This window comes from Topomyia yanbarensis, chromosome 2 (assembly GCF_030247195.1).
Source record: "Topomyia yanbarensis strain Yona2022 chromosome 2, ASM3024719v1, whole genome shotgun sequence".
Taxonomy (NCBI): Eukaryota; Metazoa; Arthropoda; class Insecta; order Diptera; family Culicidae; genus Topomyia; species Topomyia yanbarensis.
In genome coordinates, this window is record NC_080671.1 from 284,814,022 (window position 1) to 284,837,796 (window position 23,775).

Genomic DNA, 23,775 nt, shown 5'->3' on the forward strand with positions numbered 1-23,775 from the left:
CCCTTCGGCGAGTCTTTGTGCTATAACTCAATACTGGAACATTCCCTTCCTGCTGGAAAGCAGCGCACATGTTTCCAGTTCACAAAAAAGGAACCAAATCGAACATTGACAATCATCGGGGAATCTCGTGTTTAAGTGCAGTATCAAAACTATTCGAGCTGGTTGTCTTAGACCCTCTTTTCTTTCACTGCAAACACTACATTGCAGACGATCAACACGGCTTTATGCCTAAACGATCGACAACGTCTAACCTGCTCTCGTTCACAACATATGTACACGATGGATTCGCTGACGGATTGCAAACCGATGCTATTTACATGGATTTATCTGCGGCCTTCGACAAAATCAATCATGATATCGCAATAGCGAAGCTGGACAAACTCGGTATTCATGGACAACTACTGCGCTGGTTTCGTTACTACCTCGATGGAAGGCAACTCCAAATCAGCATTAAGGACTGTCTATCTACACCATTCTTCGCTACATCCGGCATCCCACAAGGAAGCCATCTAGGTCCAGTGATATTCCTCCTCTACTTTAATGACGTCAACATCAAATTACAAGGACCCCGCCTTTCTTTTGCCGACGACATGAAAATTTTTCAACAAATACGGGATAAAACCGATGCCGAGCTTCTTCAGAGGAAACTGGACAGCTTTAGTACGTGGTGTGATCTAAACAGAATGGTTTTAAACCCGAGCAAATGCTCAATCGTTACGTTCACGCGGAAACGCCATCCGATTGAGTTTAACTACCATCTCTTCGACTCGAGTATTCCAAGACACTCTAACGTCAAGGATCTCGGAGTCATCATGGATTCGGCACTAACGTTCAAACCACATACATCATCCATTGTGGATAAGGCTTCAAGACAGCTTGGGTTCATCTTCCGAATAGCGAAAAACTTTAGGGACGTATACTGTTTAAAATCTCTCTATTGTGCGCTGGTTCGCTCAACACTGGAATATTGTTCTGCTGTTTATATATACCCCTTGGCACCAATGGTGGTTACTTAAACTAATTACATTTCAGAATACGAATTATTTTAGTTTTTATCGAATTCCTTGTCAGGTTGAAGTCAAACGCCGTCGCCACACTGTTAAACACACGCTGGAGTCCGGTAACAGCGCTCTGGCGCCCATAGTTAGTTCTCCTGGACGGGACTCGCAGATGAGAGTTATTGCGCAGAGCTGGAACACGAGCTTGAAGATCGAGGCGTCCGAGGATTGTAGGGCAATCCACCCTGGTAGACAGTAAGTCCGAGACGAACAGGGCTCGAGAGCAGTCCCTCCGGATGATTAGAGTATCGAGCTGTATTAACTGACAACGGTTTTCGTAGCTCGGCAGCTGAAATCTGTTTTGCCAAGGAAGATGTCGGAGTGCAAAGCGTATGAACCGGCGTTGGACGGCCTCGATTCTGTCGACACCGTTCTGGTAGTAAGGGTTCCAAACAGCAGAACAATATTCCAGTGTTGAGCGAACCAGCGCACAATAGAGAGATTTTAAACAGTATACGTCCCTAAAGTTTTTCGCTATTCGGAAGATGAACCCAAGCTGTCTTGAAGCCTTATCCACAATGGATGATGTATGTGGTTTGAACGTTAGTGCCGAATCCATGATGACTCCGAGATCCTTGACGTTAGAGTGTCTTGGAATACTCGAGTCGAAGAGATGGTAGTTAAACTGAATCGGATGGCGTTTCCGCGTGAACGTAACGATTGAGCATTTGCTCAGGTTTAAGGTGCGAGTCTACATTTCCGCGCCAAGAGGGCAGCAAATCGGTACCTTTTTGCCTTAATCTCGCAATATCTTTGGAAATAGACCAAAAATAAAAAACAAAAATGGTATCCAGTAAACTAGGATAATTACCGAAGACATTGGCGAAAAATTTATTTCAAATTTCCAATTACTTCCAAAGTGATCGGTAGTTTTAGTAGAGAAAATCGCGAAAATTTCGAATCCTTTATGATTCCGCTCCCGAAAACAAAATTGCCTCTCCCATTTCTCTGCATTCTCTGGTTTCCACCCCACCAAAACCAGTGTTGTATCAACAAGGATTCCGTCCTATTCCTTCGTAGTATATTACAAGTTCATTTATGGATTATAACTGTTTGTAATCATGTGGATTACCAAAAGATGCAGAATGCGATTTTTGCATTGTTATGCGTTGAATAAAATACATTCAACGCTTGCAAATACATCTATTGATCGAGAATTTCTTTATTTGCGGAAGCGCACGCTACTACGCAGTTACACCACTGTTAGCGCGCCTGGGTCAACGTATGTGAAAACCTCGGCTTCCTTGCTGCTACCTATAGCACGTGGATACATCTATAGCTATAGCAGCACGTGGATGATCGGAGTAATGAGTGAAATGGACAACTGTTATTTCTAATTACCAAAATAATCTCTCATACTAGTTCCAAAAAGTTTCAAAGGTTCAGGTTTTCCATACTATCGCAACATATCAATTTGCGCCTGAGATATTGAGGCACAGGTTCTGTATTAGGAAGTTATTTGTCGTCTATATAAAGGCTAAAAGAGGACATCATTGTAATTTTTTCTGTATCTGTATTTTCCGGAGGCCATTGTCTGCGAAAATTTTCGGAAACTCAATTGTACATAGTAATAGGACATATTCGAATGAGCTTTTCTCGGAATATGTTTAGTACTGTAAACTAATATCTTAGCTGACATGTTGAAAACAGGCGCACAACTAATTCGTGATCCTGCGACTATAGCGAAAATGTTTTCTAATCTGAAATATAAAAAGTATTCGAATTGATCGAAAATGGAAGCGGTGATGTTTATTGAACAACTCAGGAAATCCTGAGATTGACTCTAAATTCAATTTTCTTGTGCGTATTCTAATATGTTCCAGTTTACGGAGTGTAAAGATATTCTTTCCCGACACTTTGCGCAATTGCACTTTGAGAAAAAAAAATATGGGTTAAGCATGCGAATTCATGACAATACGTTTTTTTTTTAAATCGAGAATAATTTTACGTTCAATAAAACCAATTCAACCCGGCTACCATTTTGACCATCTATCCGAAGTTTGGATTACTCAGTACGATGTACCATTCGACTCAGTTCGACGAGATATGGCATGTGTGTTTGAGTAAGCATTTTTGAATATAATTATGGGATGAGGAATAAGTATAAATTGCATAACCTATTTGAGTGGATATAAATTACTTTGATTTGGTGGTCTAGAACATTGTAGATTAAAAATAGTTTTATTTACTACAAGGTCACTGCTGCCGGCTTCGATTTCTCAGAGGAAGTGAATGAAAATTTGCTCATTCCAAAATATTCAACGGAATATCGACTGACTGTCTGGTATAACGCAGATAGCTGCAATTCAATTAGTACATTGAATGAGACGATTTTTTTAAACATCTAACAATCACAGGAGCGTGGTTCGAAAATATCTTTTCAGTTGAACGAAATTCGGAACACAGTTTTAGAAAAGTCGATTTTCTCACATTTTATCACAAGTACCTGTTGTGGCATCTTGCTCAAGTGGTCTTCGATTCTTCGATTTTGTCTGAGTTACTTGACGTCAAAACCCTAAGTAATATAATTATTGGTAGTTTTCATAGTAATTCATATCATGTTTACCTTATGATGATATTCAAAGCATCTATTGTGCTACGCATCCGCATATTTGTCTACATTTCGACAAACAAATCACTAGAATGTGCAAAATTGCGCTTATATAGTTTGACGGATAATTTCACTTGTAAACAAAATTTGGTTAGTTTGCTAACATCGAACATTTGTTTGCACATTTATATTATGCACAATAAATACTAACTCTTAGTTTGATTTAAGCTACTCAATACTGTCCCAATTACTACTAGTTATAGAAAGCGGGTATTCATGGTATTATGACTAAGCCGGCTATTCCCCACATTTTCCTCTTGTCTGAAAATGCGAATACAGTCCAACCCTAATTCGACGATATCTTTCGACGGAACCATAAAAATATAAAACCTCAGAATACGAAGCTTTTGAAATACGCAAATGAGCCACCGAGGAAGAATTCATAATCTAATAAGAACTCAATCGTTCTTCGTTAGGATTCGAACACTCAGATTGGGGGAACAGTATCATAATTCCTGTATCATCAGAATTGACAATAGAATTTTATATACGAATTGCTACTACTTTTCGCGATTACTAGTTTAAAGATTAGCAAAGAACAAAAACAACAGACTCATAGTGTAGATCAGAAACAAATCAACGGCCAAACATCGATTTGTTTCGTTTCAGATACTGGAAGGTTCTTTTATTCTTTATCTATAATGGATGTTACCAAATGAGTGTTGGAAGTAAATGACGAAAACCACATGCATGGTTGAGCTTTCGTAATATGTAACATAGTTAGATATTTTGTGATAAAATTCCATTTTTAATTGTGCAAGTACTTTTTCTTAAATTGTTTACGTTCTTTTTAACTTTTTGGTGATACGATTTCGTTTTGATGAATAATAGTGCATTTCAGCTCGACGTTATTCCTGGAAATTGCTAGTTCTAACGGAATTGTGAAACAGAAGGATGAACTAAGGTTTTATTTTAATCAAGGATATAGTTGCTCGGCCAGATAAGTTTCTCGATTTCTTCTATACATGATCTTATTAAAAAATTTAAACTATATCATTCGACTACAATAAAAGCTTTGATTGGAAATACAATGTCGCTCGATAGATCTCTGATACTTAACAGGATGGGTAAAATTGCAGATTTTTTTTATTCATTTCGTTTATTTGATAGGCACAAATGCGTTAGCTTGGCGGTGCCAAATTCTTTTGTTTCTACATTTTGGATATATTAAAACTAGGAGGTTACAATGTTGAAATATTTTTTTTTTACAAAGGAAAAGAAAGTTTACAGCTATCTTAAGACTAGAAATAAGATTCAATATACAAGAGAGGGCCAAAAGATTTTTTTATGAAAAATTTTAAAACAAGGGATTCAGTTTGATATATAAGAGGGGGAGTAATAGTAAAATTGCAGATTGATTTGAGTTACATAAGCAAAGTACAGTTCATCATTTACAATGATTGCAGTCACAAAAATTAGAATTATGTCCTGCTAAGCTCGAAATAAACATTCTCGAGTTTATCTGATACAGTGCAAGATGCAAATGTATACACTGATAGAATATATTCGTAAATCGCTAGGAATTACAGAAAATTTTAATAAAATATACGAATTTTTCGTACAAATAATCAATCGTTCGTAGTTCTATTGAAACACTTTAATTTTTTATTACGAGTTTTTCGTGAAAACCACGAAACGACTTTCGATGGCTTATTACGAAACAGCTTTATTCGGCAAACGAATTGTTCGCTGCTATATACGAATATCTTTCTAATATTTACGAGCACCATTCGTCAAACCGTCAACGTCAAAAGAGCTTCAATATGGAGTCATTGTTGCTATACGTCAGAGGATTGTTGATCATCACGACGGTCTCGGTCTGATTATTTAGTAGCCGTATCCGTGTCCGCCGGTTTCAGGAAGATTTCCTGAACCTCTTTCGCTTGATCCAGAATCCGGACCAGTACGGATTCAGTTGAGCCATCGCGAACTGCTCGTTGGTTTTGAATAAAGAAGTTTAAGTTTTTCTCTGCCGGAGCAAAGTCAAAACAACATGCTATTAAATACGAAAGCTTTTCTAACATAAAGGAAATGCATTCGTACGACCAACGAGATTGTTCGTAATATACGCAAACATTTATTGAAATAAACGAATCATTTTGTTTCATTCACGAAAAATAATGTTGTTATCAACGATTACATTCGTGCAATGTAAACTAAATAAGCAAATGAAATTCGCTTTCGTTCATCAAGCGACCATTTCTTCGTACCACAATGAAATCGATTTGGCCAAATCGATTTTTTTTAAATTAGAAAAAATCGATATTGTCAAAGCACGATCCCAAATGATCGACTGAAAACAATAAGATGCTAATATGTACGAAAACCTTTCTAAAATAAACGAAATGAATTCTTGCCGCCAACGTAATATACACAAACGCTTATTAAAATAAACAAAACATTTCGTTTCATTCACGAAAAATAATGTTTTTATCAACGATAATATTCGTGCAGTGTACATTAAATGTGTAAAATTTACGAAAGCTTTCGTTCACCAAGCAGGCATTCTTGTTCATGAAATGAACGAAACGCACTATTTACAATGCACGAAAATACTTCGTTGCAGAAAACAACGAATGAATTCGTGCATTGCATGATCGATTTCATTATATTTACGAATTTATATTATCAGTGTACGAAGAAAATGAATGTTGATGAGGGTGTGACAAAATTGCTATATATTTGTGAGTTCATCCACCAATACAAAATTAAAAGAAAAAAATTAGCTTCAATATGTGACCTCCATTTTCAATGTAAAATCGTGGGCTGAATCCGAAAATGATGTCCAAAAAATTTAAAGTAGAACAGTATTCGAGTTAGAGTGAAAAAGTGACTTTCACCTTTAAATAAAAAAGTACATTTGACACATGAGGGATTCCATGAGAAACCGGCCCCACCACAAAATATGACCATCGTCGATTCGAACGAAACTATGAAGCTGTGTTCAGTTTATGAATCTTCATGATTTTCTCTGAACCTTGCAATATTTTGATACAAGAGCGATTTTTCAAAAGGGCGTAACATTTCTACGTGCCTTAATTTCAATTTTTTTAGCTCGAATACTTTTTTATACAGCATAACTTTCTGAGAATGAGTTTCAGGGAATAAATATTTATGTACGAAAGAAATATACACTGAAAATAATGTTGTGCCATTTTTCACAAAAACAAAAATTTGTGTTAAAAATCAAAATTGCAAAAAACCCACTTTTTTCTATTTTTTATATTTTCTCAACTAAAACCTAAAGAAAAAAGAAACATTTTGAATGTGATTGTATGATGGAGAACTTATCGGTAAAAAAGTTTTTCTAACACTAACTTTATACGCGTTTTTAAATTTCATACTAATTGACATACAAAACTGTAATTTTATTACAGAATATAATTCTATGTATCATTTTAAATCAAAATGCATTCAACAATTTTCCAAAATGCTATAGTTTTTGAGATATTTGGAATTTTGTTCCAACAAAAACATTTAATTCGTGTGATTATGCCCTATTTGAAAGTTATTCGCGTTACCCCATCATAAAATGACAAAAATCATATGTTTCTGGTTTTAAAGAAGTAAAAGAAACTTTTTTGGTGTATTTGGATCATGGAGAAGCTTTCAATAAAAAAGTTTTCCTAACAACAACTTTTGACATATTTTCATAATTCATACTATTTGCAGTCAAAAATACAATTTTCTTTTTGAATATATTTCAAAACGCCATTTCATATCAAAATGCTCATAACAAAAAATTTCTGAAATGAAGTAGTTCTCGAGATATTTTAAATTTTGTTTTAACAGTGCAATTCTTTTGTTTTATTACGACCTTTTCAGAAGTTATTCGCGTTTCTCCATCAACAACAATAAGTTTTTAGAAGGCCTCGATTCACTATTTGTTTTCGTGGAATAGTTCACATAATCGCAAGATATTATTTTCAGACTCGTGATTCCTAGTAGTCATGACTCACCACGTGCTGGTGGAATAGTTCACAAAATCATAAATTAACAGGCATTCGTGATCTGGTTCTTGATTCATAGCACATTATTCGCGATCTATCTTGTGTGCTTGGAAATATCTAGAAGATATCCATAATCATTTTCACTTTCATAAAATTCTACATATGATCTTGAAAATTTTGAGTGAACTATTCCAAAATATTTATGATGAAATACAATATGGTCTGTGTCTGGTAGTGACCAGCCATATATACGAGCAGTGAATGTAAGAAATCTATTAGGACTTCGAACATCGTTATTCCCGTGATAATGTTTAATGTGGTGTCCGAGCAGAAAATGAAAACTGAGTTGATCGGTCAAAATAAACTATTGAGTTACAAATCGTGTTAGCAGCACATTTCCCAAAACATGTTACCGCGAATTGGTTAAACTTGGTCCAGTTCATATTGTTATGTTTCTCCCAGTTAAACATCCAATAGGAATCCACAAATAACCTACCACAATAAAGCGAAGAAGAGTTATGAATATCGTTATAATACTGCTGATATCATTAACATAAGTCACAAGAATAAAATATCCCGTCGGTTTTCACAGTAAAGAGGGACAAGTTTATCTTTACCAGGAGACATTTTGTTCGTAGTTATGCTGGATATTTTCTCGTGAACTATTTCACGAATCTCGGAATTTTATTCATGAATCCATTCAATCCTGGAGAGCTAATTCATGATTCCTAATATATTAGTTACGATCAAATATCAGTGCTCCTGAAATAGTTCACAAAATCATGAAATATTATTCATGTATTCGTGAACTGGTTCATAATTTCTAGTGAAATAGTCACGGCTGACCGTGTGTGCCCGTGAAATAATTCACGAAATTATAAAATATTCATGTATTCGTGCACTGGTTCATGATTCCTAATACAATAATCATGACTGACCATTCCTGCTCGTGAACTAGTTGACAAAATTATGAAACATTGTTGATGTATTCGTGACCTGATTCATGCATCCTAGTATAATAGTTACGATCTAAAATCCGTTCTCGTGAAATAGTTCACAAAATCATGAAATATTATTTTTTCTCGTGGGCTGGTTCATGTTCATCATTAGTGTAACAACCACGACATACCATTCATTCCTGTGAAATAGTTCACGAAATCCTAAAATAGTATTCATGTATTCGTGAACTGGTTCTTGATTCCTAGAACAATAGTCACGTCGGATTATAAAATAGCTCACATATTCATGAAATATTATTCATGATCCGTGATTCCTTAAACATGACTTACATTTGATTTTGCGTGCTTGTGATATTTAGAAGATATCCCTAATTATTGTCAATTTCATGCAACTTGATAATGAAATTTTCACGTGAACTATTTTAAAAAAATTGGAGTATTGTTCGTGGAATTATTTTTGATCAATGCACTTTTTCATGAAATGTCCAGCTGCTACCGAGCAGTAATAGGTACAAACAGTAGATATGAGAAAACTGTTAAGACCTCTAACATCGTTATTCATTTGATAAAGTTCAGTGTGATGCCTGGATAGAAAACGCGCTGAGCACATCAAATCATATTCGTGATATAGGTCACAGAACAAGATACCGCGAATCTGTCGAACTTTTATGACAGTTAATATTGTGACGCTACTCCGCGTAAAAAAACCGATGATAACCAAAAAAACATTAGATCGCGATAAGACAGAAAAATTGCCAATACCATGATAAAACTGCTGATATCATAAATATACGTCACATCACTCTACGTGTCAAATTCGAAAGTAAGCTCTGGAAGAAATTACGCAAATAGTGATTAAGATCCTCAAATCATGAACATAAATCACACTCGTGACAAAAATATCATGACTAGAATACTGAAATCATGAATATTAATAAACATAAATTTCTACTCGTGACAATAATATCACGACAACGTGAATTCAAACTATGAAAATAATGGAAAAGTTCCTGAAATATTGAACATAAATCACAATACTCATGACTAAAATATTAAAAAATAGTGACTAAAATCCTGAAATCATGAAAGGGAATCACTCTACTCATATTTAAAATATCACGATAATCATATTTAAAATATCACGAAATCATGAATATCGTTCGACTGTACAAATAGTTTCATCAATACAAGGCGAAAATAAATATAATACATAGAATAAAAAGAGTGCATAAAATAATTTAAATTAATGATATGAATAAACTCATGAAGTTAATAAACTGATCAGAATGAATCCAAAGTAGGAATCGAATTAATAGATAAAATAAACCCAAATGATCAAAATGAACAAAAGGAATGCTAAATCACATAAATGATTGAAATGAAATTATCATATATTTAAAATTAGTCAAGTATTCAAAATAAATAAAATAAACAAAACAAATAAAATCCATGAAATGAATAAATTATTGAATTTAAAAAAATGATTTATTCATGTATTCGTGAACTGGTTCATATTTCCTGAATAAATCATTTTTTAAAATTCAATCATAATAAAATGAATAAGTAAAACGAATTGTACGAGTTTGAGAAACATTGCTTCGGAAAGTTCTAAAATATTTTTAAAAAATCCATTATTTGAAAATGACAATTAATATACAACGCACTTTCTAGTGTTTCCATCCTTTTTTATTTTGACCTTATCGTTCTTCTTTCCTTGGCGGCGTCATTTAAGATTATCTGATGTTTTTGCTTAATTGATGGACCTCAATTAGTTATTTGAAAACCGGAAAAAAAAAATTTCGCGCAGAATAGAATTTTCAGGTCCATTATTTTAACGTACAATTGAAAAATAGAGAGATACGGTCACATGAACTTTCAAACCCATCAAACACAGTGCGTCAGAGAGAGAATGCAATTCGTGAATGAGACAGGTAAGTATATATTTAAAAGTATTAATTTGCATAGAGAAGTGTGTAAAGTCTAGGTTATGTTGGCGATATATCGTTCCAGTCATTTGCAAATAAATGAATTTTTGGTCCCGTTAACCATAAAAACGGTACCTTGTAAATTAGTGGGGTTTGTTGCTATACAGTATGTGAATGGCATTAATGTAGTCAGATCATCTATCTGTCCAATGCATAAGCTCTTATTGTAACCCCAGCCCTTCCGCATTGTAATCTCTAGCTCTACTTCCAAGGCTACTTCTCTGTGTGTATCTGCGGGAATATGTGTCTATAGGCGCATGTATGTGGAATTACGAGGGTTTTACGCTGATTGTGGCACTCTCTCATTTCGTTCGTACCGTAAACCTCGCAGGATTTTTAACCGAGTTGGAGTTATTCATTATTGTGGGCCGTGTTCGGAGGTGACCGATAGAGAAGATTACACGACCCATACGTTAAAACATATATACCTTATTAAAATATAACGCGGACAAAACAGAGTGATAAAAACGCGTGTTACTGCTACTGAACTCTATTATATTCTGATTAGCTAACCGGATGTTGTTCGGTGCGTCAACTGAGTGACAGGCGTTCTACCACCAGTGAGCCCAGCAATTCCTATTGAGTTGTAGGGATGTCCACGTCTCCAACATTCATCCACATCCATCGGTTCATTAGTATTGCTAACTTGCTGATCGTAGGTACGATCTGAATCGATCATGACCAACCAGGAATTGTACCTTGTTTGCTCCGCGGACCCCTTCGAAATCACCTTGGGTTATCGCGGACCCCTTCGAAATTATCCTGGGCGGTCGCGGACCCCTTCAAAATTACCCTGGGCGGTTGCGGATCCCCACGGCTTAACATCGATTTATATGCTGTATATATTATTTTCAGTCTGATACGATAAAAAAACTTGAAGTTTCAATATTCGTCCGGAAAAGATCTCTTCGCTGACCCCCAGCAACGACTTGACGGCCCCCTAGGGGTCCGTGGACCCCAGGTTGAGAATCGCTGAGTTAGAAGGTTACTTATATCCAATTCATATTCAGCCAGATCGGGATAACCGGTATGAGTCTGTGTGTTCATCAACAATCATCCGCCAAATCCCCTTCTTGTTTACACTTGGTCATCGAGTTCGATATCAGTGTTTTCCGTAGTTTCCTTCTATATATAACACTCGCTATCCTCCACTAGAATGATGCAGATAGTGATTATTCCGGCGACGACACAGACTGCATCCGATGAAATAGTTATATACACGATCGTGATTCGCATGGTTTTGAGCCTAAATGTACTGCTTGGTTTCATTCGATTACGCTGTGTCCCCAGCACCGTGACCCTGACAGAAATTCCATACATCAGAATAGACGATGATACACTAGTCGGAAGGCGCCTCTTGCTACTGTTTGCTTCATCGCTGTTCGGCATATTTCTGTTTAATGCGTTCATAGCTTTGACCGCCTTCTCACAGATATAATTGACATAGGATGTTGAAATTCAGTCGGTCGTCGATCGTCACTTCCTGTTGTTTCAGCGCTTGCTTCGAGATTACGGAATGCTCCCCGATCGTGACTTCTGTGTTGTTTCTACAACAACCTATAATCGCTCTCCATAAATGATGTCAGCCTGTTCAGGATGTGCCTTTTTCAAGAGTTTTCTGAAAGTACCCAGTAAGCGATTCTCAGGCGGCTTACCCGCTTTGACAATAACACTAGCTTCGGCATCGATCAGAGAAGGGCCCCTCATTTAGTAATTTTCTTATTACTAGTTTAAACATGTTCGGAAATTCCGGGACTACCACTATCAGTGCGACGTTAGGGATTCTATCCGCTCCAGGCACCTTTTTCACCACATTAGCCACTCCTTGTTGAATACTTGTATCACTTCTGTGTTTTCTTGCTCTAGGTATTTGAAGCCTATTATATTTTTTTATTTATTTTATTATTCAATTCGTTTATTTGATAAGGCACGTTTGCCTTTTCTTTGGACAAAGCTGGGGGTAGATATCGGGCATCGGGAATCAACGGTAAGGATTACATATTCGGACGAATGCATCATGTAGGGGAACTGGGGGTAAGACGGACATATTAAGGATGTACTTAAATATAACATGGTAAGAGCATGTTTTTGTCACCATGTAATACTCTATGTTCTAGCTCCTTATGTTGGCTTTCGAGTGCCCAGGGGGATTATTTTACAAAAATCATTTTGTATCAGTTTTTAAAGAACTGGAAAACGAAGAAATATCTGCACCTTTTCCATACTACGGGTGAAACGGACATATAGTAGGGGTAAGACGGACATGTGGCAGAAAGGATCACAATGCAAAATATTGAGCGGATGTTTTGAATAGATTGTGGTTCTTCTTAATATATATGTTCAATTCGAGGTGAAAAACGACGTTTTGGGGTTCGATTTAGAGTTGAAGCAAATGATGTATTTTCTAATATCGTTTTTGCGGTTGTCATAAAGAGAGCAACACAATCAGTTCCAACATTGGATCATTTGATAAGTCACAATCAATTATACAAAACTGGAAGGTTATATATTAAATGCGTAATTGGTAACATCAGTTCCTCGATCACACAGCTAGAGTATGAGACTTCTAGGAATCCCGTATTGAACCTCGGTCACATTAACGTACATCCTGCAGCCTACTGCATGTGAGACTTCAGCTAACTGGATGGTTCTCCACGTTTGACTTCTAGTATTTCGTTTCTACGGGCGAGACATTCATATAAGGATGAATCAATAGAATTAATCAAGACTCCGTCTTGCCCCACCAGTATACATATTTTTTAAACGTTTGTACCTATTCACGCATAAATAAACTTACCTGTTATTTTCCACGAAGATGTCACTTAAAAGTTACTTTATCGAAACAAAGGAAAAACTCCGCGAAAGAATTGATTTTTTCATCGATAAACCTTAAAATCGGAAACTTTTAAATTACATCCGCACAAAACAGCACTACCGATTATCAATATTTGCTTAAATTGTATTCGTTTAGCAGTATTCAAGGCCTACTAAGTGTTTCATAATTCAAGGTTACCCATAATGATAGAGTACACATACAATACAATTGAAGTTTTAATGTTATATCCCTAAAATAACCATGTGTCCGTCCTACCCCACCTGTCCGTCTTACCCACAGTTCCCATATGGGGACGCCGGGCGGTCTTCCTCGAGCCGGTAGGGGTTTCTCCAGACGATTTCGTAGTACGGCTCAGATGCAGATCGGCAACACAGCGCATTGCGCGTGTGATGTTGTGCTGTAGGTCTCGTGTTTGTTGGGTCATTCGACAGAGATATTTTGTGTTGTCTTGGAGTCCCATCAAACCATCGTTGCAGTACGGTAGGCGGAAGAGGGCACTTCTTAGAATGATCTGAAAAATAATAGGGGCAAATAAATTTGAATATTGATGGTTTTTAGGAAGATATATACGAGGGACATATAGAGCAGATCGCGGCTTGCCAGTATATCTCGAACCGGGATATTGAGTGATCTTCCTCGAGCCCAAAGGGGATCCAATAGTTGAGATCTGGCAGAACAGTACTCGGCGCATGCCCAGACAATATGTTCGATATCGTGATAACCGTTACCACAGGCGCAGATACCGCTTTTTGCGAGCCCAGTGTAGTGATTGGACATGAGCCGAGATATCACATGAATGAAATCCCGACCCACATCCATGGTTTCTTCGATACCTTAGGGATTATCGAATATAGCCACCTTCTAAGTTCTCCATTACTCCATGAAGATTGCCAACTTTCGAGGGTTCTCTGATGAGTAATACTGAAAAATTCGCTGAAGCTGATTGGTCTTTCATATATATATATATATCACCTTCTAAAGCGTCCGCCTTAGCTAAAGATTTCGCTTCTTCATTACATGGAATGGGGCAATGCGAGGGAACCCAAACTAAGGCAATCTTGTACGATCTTACAGACAAAGCATGCAGGCGCTCCCAGATTTTCTTCAGAAAATATGGAATGTGCTTTCTAGGTTTCATTGAACGGAGACCCTCGATTGAGCTGAGGCTATCCGACACAATAAAGTAATGATCGGTGGGCAAAGTATCAATGATCCCAAGAGTATACTGAATAGCAGCAAGTTCGGCGACGAAAACTGAAGCAGGATCGTTGAGTTTGAATGAGGCTGTGAGGTTTTGATTGAATATACCGAAGCCAGTGGAGCCGTCGAGGCTTGACCCGTCGGTGTGAAACATCTAGTTGCAGTCGACTTCTCGAAATTTACTATAAAAGATACATGAGATCAAAATTGCAAAAAACCCACTTTTTTCTATTTTTTATATTTTCTCAACTAAAACCTAAAGAAAAAAGAAACATTTTGAATGTGATTGTATGATGGAGAACTTATCGGTAAAAAAGTTTTTCTAACACTAACTTTATACGCGTTTTTAAATTTCATACTAATTGACATACAAAACTGTAATTTTATTACAGAATATAATTCTATGTATCATTTTAAATCAAAATGCATTCAACAATTTTCCAAAATGCTATAGTTTTTGAGATATTTGGAATTTTGTTCCAACAAAAACATTTAATTCGTGTGATTATGCCCTATTTGAAAGTTATTCGCGTTACCCCATCATAAAATGACAAAAATCATATGTTTCTGGTTTTAAAGAAGTAAAAGAAACTTTTTTGGTGTATTTGGATCATGGAGAAGCTTTCAATAAAAAAGTTTTCCTAACAACAACTTTTGACATATTTTCATAATTCATACTATTTGCAGTCAAAAATACAATTTTCTTTTTGAATATATTTCAAAACGCCATTTCATATCAAAATGCTCATAACAAAAAATTTCTGAAATGAAGTAGTTCTCGAGATATTTTAAATTTTGTTTTAACAGTGCAATTCTTTTGTTTTATTACGACCTTTTCAGAAGTTATTCGCGTTTCTCCATCAACAACAATAAGTTTTTAGAAGGCCTCGATTCACTATTTGTTTTCGTGGAATAGTTCACATAATCGCAAGATATTATTTTCAGACTCGTGATTCCTAGTAGTCATGACTCACCACGTGCTGGTGGAATAGTTCACAAAATCATAAATTAACAGGCATTCGTGATCTGGTTCTTGATTCATAGCACATTATTCGCGATCTATCTTGTGTGCTTGGAAATATCTAGAAGATATCCATAATCATTTTCACTTTCATAAAATTCTACATATGATCTTGAAAATTTTGAGTGAACTATTCCAAAATATTTATGATGAAATACAATATGGTCTGTGTCTGGTAGTGACCAGCCATATATACGAGCAGTGAATGTAAGAAATCTATTAGGACTTCGAACATCGTTATTCCCGTGATAATGTTTAATGTGGTGTCCGAGCAGAAAATGAAAACTGAGTTGATCGGTCAAAATAAACTATTGAGTTACAAATCGTGTTAGCAGCACATTTCCCAAAACATGTTACCGCGAATTGGTTAAACTTGGTCCAGTTCATATTGTTATGTTTCTCCCAGTTAAACATCCAATAGGAATCCACAAATAACCTACCACAATAAAGCGAAGAAGAGTTATGAATATCGTTATAATACTGCTGATATCATGAACATAAGTCACAAGAATAAAATATCCCGTCGGTTTTCACAGTAAAGAGGGACAAGTTTATCTTTACCAGGAGACATTTTGTTCGTAGTTATGCTGGATATTTTCTCGTGAACTATTTCACGAATCTCGGAATTTTATTCATGAATCCATTCAATCCTGGAGAGCTAATTCATGATTCCTAATATATTAGTTACGATCAAATATCAGTGCTCCTGAAATAGTTCACAAAATCATGAAATATTATTCATGTATTCGTGAACTGGTTCATAATTTCTAGTGAAATAGTCACGGCTGACCGTGTGTGCCCGTGAAATAATTCACGAAATTATAAAATATTCATGTATTCGTGCACTGGTTCATGATTCCTAATACAATAATCATGACTGACCATTCCTGCTCGTGAACTAGTTGACAAAATTATGAAACATTGTTGATGTATTCGTGACCTGATTCATGCATCCTAGTATAATAGTTACGATCTAAAATCCGTTCTCGTGAAATAGTTCACAAAATCATGAAATATTATTTTTTCTCGTGGGCTGGTTCATGTTCATCATTAGTGTAACAACCACGACATACCATTCATTCCTGTGAAATAGTTCACGAAATCCTAAAATAGTATTCATGTATTCGTGAACTGGTTCTTGATTCCTAGAACAATAGTCACGTCGGATTATAAAATAGCTCACATATTCATGAAATATTATTCATGATCCGTGATTCCTTAAACATGACTTACATTTGATTTTGCGTGCTTGTGATATTTAGAAGATATCCCTAATTATTGTCAATTTCATGCAACTTGATAATGAAATTTTCACGTGAACTATTTTAAAAAAATTGGAGTATTGTTCGTGGAATTATTTTTGATCAATGCACTTTTTCATGAAATGTCCAGCTGCTACCGAGCAGTAATAGGTACAAACAGTAGATATGAGAAAACTGTTAAGACCTCTAACATCGTTATTCATTTGATAAAGTTCAGTGTGATGCCTGGATAGAAAACGCGCTGAGCACATCAAATCATATTCGTGATATAGGTCACAGAACAAGATACCGCGAATCTGTCGAACTTTTATGACAGTTAATATTGTGACGCTACTCCGCGTAAAAAAACCGATGATAACCAAAAAAACATTAGATCGCGATAAGACAGAAAAATTGCCAATACCATGATAAAACTGCTGATATCATAAATATACGTCACATCACTCTACGTGTCAAATTCGAAAGTAAGCTCTGGAAGAAATTACGCAAATAGTGATTAAGATCCTCAAATCATGAACATAAATCACACTCGTGACAAAAATATCATGACTAGAATACTGAAATCATGAATATTAATAAACATAAATTTCTACTCGTGACAATAATATCACGACAACGTGAATTCAAACTATGAAAATAATGGAAAAGTTCCTGAAATATTGAACATAAATCACAATACTCATGACTAAAATATTAAAAAATAGTGACTAAAATCCTGAAATCATGAAAGGGAATCACTCTACTCATATTTAAAATATCACGATAATCATATTTAAAATATCACGAAATCATGAATATCGTTCGACTGTACAAATAGTTTCATCAATACAAGGCGAAAATAAATATAATACATAGAATAAAAAGAGTGCATAAAATAATTTAAATTAATGATATGAATAAACTCATGAAGTTAATAAACTGATCAGAATGAATCCAAAGTAGGAATCGAATTAATAGATAAAATAAACCCAAATGATCAAAATGAACAAAAGGAATGCTAAATCACATAAATGATTGAAATGAAATTATCATATATTTAAAATTAGTCAAGTATTCAAAATAAATAAAATAAACAAAACAAATAAAATCCATGAAATGAATAAATTATTGAATTTAAAAAAATGATTTATTCATGTATTCGTGAACTGGTTCATATTTCCTGAATAAATCATTTTTTAAAATTCAATCATAATAAAATGAATAAGTAAAACGAATTGTACGAGTTTGAGAAACATTGCTTCGGAAAGTTCTAAAATATTTTTAAAAAATCCATTATTTGAAAATGACAATTAATATACAACGCACTTTCTAGTGTTTCCATCCTTTTTTATTTTGACCTTATCGTTCTTCTTTCCTTGGCGGCGTCATTTAAGATTATCTGATGTTTTTGCTTAATTGATGGACCTCAATTAGTTATTTGAAAACCGGAAAAAAAAATTTCGCGCAGAATAGAATTTTCAGGTCCATTATTTTAACGTACAATTGAAAAATAGAGAGATACGGTCACATGAACTTTCAAACCCATCAAACACAGTGCGTCAGAGAGAGAATGCAATTCGTGAATGAGACAGGTAAGTATATATTTAAAAGTATTAATTTGCATAGAGAAGTGTGTAAAGTCTAGGTTATGTTGGCGATATATCGTTCCAGTCATTTGCAAATAAATGAATTTTTGGTCCCGTTAACCATAAAAACGGTACCTTGTAAATTAGTGGGGTTTGTTGCTATACAGTATGTGAATGGCATTAATGTAGTCAGATCATCTATCTGTCCAATGCATAAGCTCTTATTGTAACCCCAGCCCTTCCGCATTGTAATCTCTAGCTCTACTTCCAAGGCTACTTCTCTGTGTGTATCTGCGGGAATATGTGTCTATAGGCGCATGTATGTGGAATTACGAGGGTTTTACGCTGATTGTGGCACTCTCTCATTTCGTTCGTACCGTAAACCTCGCAGGATTTTTAACCGAGTTGGAGTTATTCATTATTGTGGGCCGTGTTCGGAGGTGACCGATAGAGAAGATTACACGACCCATACGTTAAAACATATATACCTTATTAAAATATAACGCGGACAAAACAGAGTGATAAAAACGCGTGTTACTGCTACTGAACTCTATTATATTCTGATTAGCTAACCGGATGTTGTTCGGTGCGTCAACTGAGTGACAGGCGTTCTACCACCAGTGAGCCCAGCAATTCCTATTGAGTTGTAGGGATGTCCACGTCTCCAACATTCATCCACATCCATCGGTTCATTAGTATTGCTAACTTGCTGATCGTAGGTACGATCTGAATCGATCATGACCAACCAGGAATTGTACCTTGTTTGCTCCGCGGACCCCTTCGAAATCACCTTGGGTTATCGCGGACCCCTTCGAAATTATCCTGGGCGGTCGCGGACCCCTTCAAAATTACCCTGGGCGGTTGCGGATCCCCACGGCTTAACATCGATTTATATGCTGTATATATTATTTTCAGTCTGGTACGATAAAAAAACTTGAAGTTTCAATATTCGTCCGGAAAAGATCTCTTCGCTGACCCCCAGCAACGACTTGACGGCCCCCTAGGGGTCCGTGGACCCCAGGTTGAGAATCGCTGAGTTAGAAGGTTACTTATATCCAATTCATATTCAGCCAGATCGGGATAACCGGTATGAGTCTGTGTGTTCATCAACAATCATCCGCCAAATCCCCTTCTTGTTTACACTTGGTCATCGAGTTCGATATCAGTGTTTTCCGTAGTTTCCTTCTATATATAACACTCGCTATCCTCCACTAGAATGATGCAGATAGTGATTATTCCGGCGACGACACAGACTGCATCCGATGAAATAGTTATATACACGATCGTGATTCGCATGGTTTTGAGCCTAAATGTACTGCTTGGTTTCATTCGATTACGCTGTGTCCCCAGCACCGTGACCCTGACAGAAATTCCATACATCAGAATAGACGATGATACACTAGTCGGAAGGCGCCTCTTGCTACTGTTTGCTTCATCGCTGTTCGGCATATTTCTGTTTAATGCGTTCATAGCTTTGACCGCCTTCTCACAGATATAATTGACATAGGATGTTGAAATTCAGTCGGTCGTCGATCGTCACTTCCTGTTGTTTCAGCGCTTGCTTCGAGATTACGGAATGCTCCCCGATCGTGACTTCTGTGTTGTTTCTACAACAACCTATAATCGCTCTCCATAAATGATGTCAGCCTGTTCAGGATGTGCCTTTTTCAAGAGTTTTCTGAAAGTACCCAGTAAGCGATTCTCAGGCGGCTTACCCGCTTTGACAATAACACTAGCTTCGGCATCGATCAGAGAAGGGCCCCTCATTTAGTAATTTTCTTATTACTAGTTTAAACATGTTCGGAAATTCCGGGACTACCACTATCAGTGCGACGTTAGGGATTCTATCCGCTCCAGGCACCTTTTTCACCACATTAGCCACTCCTTGTTGAATACTTGTATCACTTCTGTGTTTTCTTGCTCTAGGTATTTGAAGCCTATTATATTTTTTTATTTATTTTATTATTCAATTCGTTTATTTGATAAGGCACGTTTGCCTTTTCTTTGGACAAAGCTGGGGGTAGATATCGGGCATCGGGAATCAACGGTAAGGATTACATATTCGGACGAATGCATCATGTAGGGGAACTGGGGGTAAGACGGACATATTAAGGATGTACTTAAATATAACATGGTAAGAGCATGTTTTTGTCACCATGTAATACTCTATGTTCTAGCTCCTTATGTTGGCTTTCGAGTGCCCAGGGGGATTATTTTACAAAAATCATTTTGTATCAGTTTTTAAAGAACTGGAAAACGAAGAAATATCTGCACCTTTTCCATACTACGGGTGAAACGGACATATAGTAGGGGTAAGACGGACATGTGGCAGAAAGGATCACAATGCAAAATATTGAGCGGATGTTTTGAATAGATTGTGGTTCTTCTTAATATATATGTTCAATTCGAGGTGAAAAACGACGTTTTGGGGTTCGATTTAGAGTTGAAGCAAATGATGTATTTTCTAATATCGTTTTTGCGGTTGTCATAAAGAGAGCAACACAATCAGTTCCAACATTGGATCATTTGATAAGTCACAATCAATTATACAAAACTGGAAGGTTATATATTAAATGCGTAATTGGTAACATCAGTTCCTCGATCACACAGCTAGAGTATGAGACTTCTAGGAATCCCGTATTGAACCTCGGTCACATTAACGTACATCCTGCAGCCTACTGCATGTGAGACTTCAGCTAACTGGATGGTTCTCCACGTTTGACTTCTAGTATTTCGTTTCTACGGGCGAGACATTCATATAAGGATGAATCAATAGAATTAATCAAGACTCCGTCTTGCCCCACCAGTATACATATTTTTTAAACGTTTGTACCTATTCACGCATAAATAAACTTACCTGTTATTTTCCACGAAGATGTCACTTAAAAGTTACTTTATCGAAACAAAGGAAAAACTCCGCGAAAGAATTGATTTTTTCATCGATAAACCTTAAAATCGGAAACTTTTAAATTACATCCGCACAAAACAGCACTACCGATTATCAATATTTGCTTAAATTGTATTCGTTTAGCAGTATTCAAGGCCTACTAAGTGTTTCATAATTCAAGGTTACCCATAATGATAGAGTACACATACAATACAATTGAAGTTTTAATGTTATATCCCTAAAATAACCATGTGTCCGTCCTACCCCACCTGTCCGTCTTACCCACAGTTCCCATATGGGGACGCCGGGCGGTCTTCCTCGAGCCGGTAGGGGTTTCTCCAGACGATTTCGTAGTACGGCTCAGATGCAGATCGGCAACACAGCGCATTGCGCGTGTGATGTTGTGCTGTAGGTCTCGTGTTTGTTGGGTCATTCGACAGAGATATTTTGTGTTGTCTTGGAGTCCCATCAAACCATCGTTGCAGTACGGTAGGCGGAAGAGGGCACTTCTTAGAATGATCTGAAAAATAATAGGGGCAAATAAATTTGAATATTGATGGTTTTTAGGAAGATATATACGAGGGACATATAGAGCAGATCGCGGCTTGCCAGTATATCTCGAACCGGGATATTGAGTGATCTTCCTCGAGCCCAAAGGGGATCCAATAGTTGAGATCTGGCAGAACAGTACTCGGCGCATGCCCAGACAATATGTTCGATATCGTGATAACCGTTACCACAGGCGCAGATACCGCTTTTTGCGAGCCCAGTGTAGTGATTGGACATGAGCCGAGATATCACATGAATGAAATCCCGACCCACATCCATGGTTTCTTCGATACCTTAGGGATTATCGAATATAGCCACCTTCTAAGTTCTCCATTACTCCATGAAGATTGCCAACTTTCGAGGGTTCTCTGATGAGTAATACTGAAAAATTCGCTGAAGCTGATTGGTCTTTCATATATATATATATATATATATCACCTTCTAAAGCGTCCGCCTTAGCTAAAGATTTCGCTTCTTCATTACATGGAATGGGGCAATGCGAGGGAACCCAAACTAAGGCAATCTTGTACGATCTTACAGACAAAGCATGCAGGCGCTCCCAGATTTTCTTCAGAAAATATGGAATGTGCTTTCTAGGTTTCATTGAACGGAGACCCTCGATTGAGCTGAGGCTATCCGACACAATAAAGTAATGATCGGTGGGCAAAGTATCAATGATCCCAAGAGTATACTGAATAGCAGCAAGTTCGGCGACGAAAACTGAAGCAGGATCGTTGAGTTTGAATGAGGCTGTGAGGTTTTGATTGAATATACCGAAGCCAGTGGAGCCGTCGAGGCTTGACCCGTCGGTGTGAAACATCTAGTTGCAGTCGACTTCTCGAAATTTACTATAAAAGATACATGAGATCACTTGCGGACGTATGTGATTCAGGATTTGTCGAATCTCGCACTTTATAGATGTGTCGAAGAATACGCTTGAATCAGAAGCATGGGAGAGATTGACACGATTGGGATAATATGAAGAACGATTGGTATTTTGTGCCATGTAATCGAAGTACAAGGATATAAATCGGGTTTGAGAATTGAGTATGACAAGCCTCTCGAAATTTGCAATTACTAACGGGTTCAAGATATCGCATCGGATGAGCAATCGATATGAGAGGTCCCAAAATCCATTTTCAGCGCAAGGACACCTGCTAGCATTTTTAGACTCATCTTATGAGTCGAGTGCATGTAACCCAAAATAGTACGCAAACAACAATATTGGATTCGCTCTAGTTTGATGAAATGTATGTTCGTAGCGAAGCGGAAACAGTAAATCCCGTACTCCATCACCGACAATATCGTTGTTTAGTACAGCCTGATCAGGTCTCTTAGGTGGGCACCCCAGCATGTTCCGGTTATTGTATGGAGAAAGTAGATCCTTTGTTGGCACTTCTGTTTCAGATACCTAATGTGACATCCCCAGGTACCTTTAGAGTCCAACCAGATCCCGAGATATTTGTAAGTTGAAACCTGAGCAATAGTTTGATCCATTAATTGAAGCTGTAGTTGCACTGGTTCATGCTTCCTTAAAAATACGACTAGCTCAGTTTTCTCCGTGGAGAACTCGATACCCAGCTGGAGGGCCCAAGCAGACAAATGTAACAAAGACCACACCGTTATCTGCAAGCTGCCTTAGCGTGCAGGAATTGACAAGACATTCGTCAATGTCATTCACGTAAAAGTTGTAGTGAAGGGGGCTTAGACATGAGCCCTGGGGAAGATTCATGTAGCTAATTCGTAATTTCGACAAATCACCATGCGAAAAATGCATGTGTTTTTCAGACAGCAAGTTTAGCAAAAATTTGTTTAGAGTCCGTGAAAGACCATGCTGGTGCAGAAAGGAATTTGGATAGAAACTGAATCAAAAGCCCCCCCCCCTGTTTTTA

General features: G+C 36.9%; 3 protein-coding genes across 3 annotated transcripts in view; 1 reads left to right on the forward strand and 2 right to left on the reverse strand.

Moving 5' to 3' along the window:
- LOC131683215 (acyl-CoA synthetase short-chain family member 3, mitochondrial) overlaps positions 1 to 23,775 on the forward strand; it is a 967,052-nt gene that overhangs the window by 58,442 nt on the left and 884,835 nt on the right. The gene's annotated exons all lie outside the window — the stretch shown is intronic.
- LOC131683216 (uncharacterized) lies at positions 12,507 to 14,351 on the reverse strand. Its single transcript, XM_058965053.1, has 2 exons — positions 13,970 to 14,351; positions 12,507 to 13,910 (listed from the first exon to the last, which is right to left on the reverse strand). The coding sequence occupies exons 1-2, from the start codon at positions 14,216 to 14,218 to the stop codon at positions 13,629 to 13,631; spliced, it is 531 nt and encodes a 176-aa protein (XP_058821036.1). The 5' UTR covers positions 14,219 to 14,351; the 3' UTR covers positions 12,507 to 13,628.
- LOC131683218 (uncharacterized) lies at positions 20,451 to 22,286 on the reverse strand. The gene is made up of 2 exons (XM_058965055.1): positions 21,914 to 22,286; positions 20,451 to 21,854 (listed from the first exon to the last, which is right to left on the reverse strand). The coding sequence occupies exons 1-2, from the start codon at positions 22,160 to 22,162 to the stop codon at positions 21,573 to 21,575; spliced, it is 531 nt and encodes a 176-aa protein (XP_058821038.1). The 5' UTR covers positions 22,163 to 22,286; the 3' UTR covers positions 20,451 to 21,572.

Excerpts from the sequence above, each read along its gene's own strand:
- LOC131683216 (XM_058965053.1), bottom strand. The coding sequence starts at position 14,218 with ATGGATGTGGGTCGGGATTTCATTCATGTGATATCTCGGCTCATGTCC. Across the intron at positions 13,911-13,969 it reads ATCTGCTCTATATGTCCCTC|ATCATTCTAAGAAGTGCCCT; the intron begins GTATATATCTTC and ends ATTATTTTTCAG.
- LOC131683218 (XM_058965055.1), bottom strand. The coding sequence starts at position 22,162 with ATGGATGTGGGTCGGGATTTCATTCATGTGATATCTCGGCTCATGTCC. Across the intron at positions 21,855-21,913 it reads ATCTGCTCTATATGTCCCTC|ATCATTCTAAGAAGTGCCCT; the intron begins GTATATATCTTC and ends ATTATTTTTCAG.